This window comes from Pygoscelis adeliae, unplaced genomic scaffold (assembly GCF_000699105.1).
Source record: "Pygoscelis adeliae isolate BGI_AS28 unplaced genomic scaffold, ASM69910v1 Scaffold36, whole genome shotgun sequence".
Lineage (NCBI taxonomy): Eukaryota > Metazoa > Chordata > Aves > Sphenisciformes > Spheniscidae > Pygoscelis > Pygoscelis adeliae.
Genome location: NW_008824934.1, coordinates 5,927,179 through 5,928,805, shown reverse-complemented (window position 1 = coordinate 5,928,805; position 1,627 = coordinate 5,927,179). Strand labels below are relative to the sequence as shown.

General features: G+C 54.0%; 1 protein-coding gene across 1 annotated transcript in view; it reads left to right on the top strand.

Moving 5' to 3' along the window:
• ARHGEF10L (Rho guanine nucleotide exchange factor (GEF) 10-like) overlaps nucleotides 1-1,627 on the top strand; it is an 82,097-nt gene that overhangs the window by 10,167 nt on the left and 70,303 nt on the right. The window contains 2 exon segments of the mRNA XM_009325317.1: nucleotides 2-27; nucleotides 126-280. Of these exon segments, the coding sequence (XP_009323592.1) occupies nucleotides 2-27; nucleotides 126-280 (181 nt within the window).

The window sequence follows — 1,627 nt, the reverse complement described above, 5'->3', positions numbered from 1 at the left end:
CGTGGGCTTGGGGTTGGGGGATGGCAGGTGAGCCCGCGTCTTCCGCATCCACCCTTCGGTGCGATCACCAGCACCAAACCTTGAGGACCGGCACGATCTCCAGCATCTCCCCGTTCCCTCCCCAGCATCACGGTCTACGGCAGCGTGGACACGGGGACGCAGTGCTTGTTGACCTGCAAAAGCCCGGGCATGCAACCCGTCCTCTGCTTGAAGCACAGCCCCGAGTACCTGTTTGCGGGGTTGCAGGATGGGACCGTGGCCGCCTACCCAAGAAGCAACGGTGAGGGCACCCCCGTGCATGCTTTCGGACAGGCTTTTGGGGGGGACACCCCAAAAAAACAGGGAGCAGGAGGTTCTTCAAGCCAGCGAGAGGTGCTGGCTGCTAAAATGGTGATAAAAGCACCATTTCCCCCCCCCCATTATTTCATCCCCACCCTTGCAGCCCAGAGGGGGAAAAAAATGCTATTTTGCCTTGCCAGGATGAATGCAAGAGGGGCTCGGTTTGGGGGAAAACACGTGGGAAACGGTCCTGGTGAGGGGTTGATGCCACAGCAAAGGGTTTGCTCGGAGGGTGGTTGCGCTCAGGGGCTGCGGGAGAAGGGTCTGACGCCGGGATGCACCAGGGACCCCTTAGAGCTTTTGGCTTCAAAAAAAAAAATCGCCTTTTTGGTGCTATAAACCGAGCTGATCCCCTCCAAACCCCATTCATGCAAGAGCCCCCTCCTTTATCAGCTTGATTTTGGGGTTTATTTTCCTTGGCTCCAGCTGAGGCCAAGGCTGCAGCTTGCCGAGAGCCTTCCTCCCCGGGGACTCCTCGCCTGGGCTGTTAAATACCTTTGGTTCATCGCTAGAGGGTAGGAAAGAGCCTCGAATAATGTGCTGCATTGGCCTATTTTTGGACAAAACCCCTCATTTGCTCGGAGCTAACCTGCAGCGAGCGGCACCCAGGCCAGCCCGGCGCCAGTAAAGCCACTTAAATTGCATTTTTGGGGTGCTGCGCATCCCCTTTCCCACCTTATAGCAACCGTGCAAGCCAATTAATGAAGTGGCTTTAATTTAATCTCAATTACACAAATGCACATCGAAGGCAGCAAGCCGCTGGCAGGGCTGCGGGGTGGGGTTTTTAATCTTATCCCCATCTTTTTGGAAGGAAAAAGCTTCCCCGAAATAGCTCGTTTTTACGTGAAAATTGGGATTTGCGGAAAGGCGGCTCGGTTGCAAACTCCTGTCGATGGGAGCAGAGGTCCGGGCGCCTGCAGGGCTCTTCTATCCCTCGGATCGTGCGGTTTCATTGAAAAAAAAATTGCATTGGAGATAAGAAAAGGAGAGCAATTATCTATTGAAGCTGCTCAGCCGCCGCTGGTGGCGAATTCATCCAAATCCAGATTCGATGCTGTTCACAGAGACACTCCAGATCGGCCCCGGATGAATTGGCTCTGGAGTGTCGCTTCAAGAGCATTGCATTGGAGATAAGAAAAGGAGAGCAATTATCTATTGAAGCTGCTCAGCCGCCGCTGGTGGCGAATTCATCCAAATCCAGATTCGATGCTGTTCACAGAGACACTCCGGATCGGCCCCGGATGAATCGGCTCTGGAGTGTCGCTTCAAGAGCAAATAAATTAAAAAA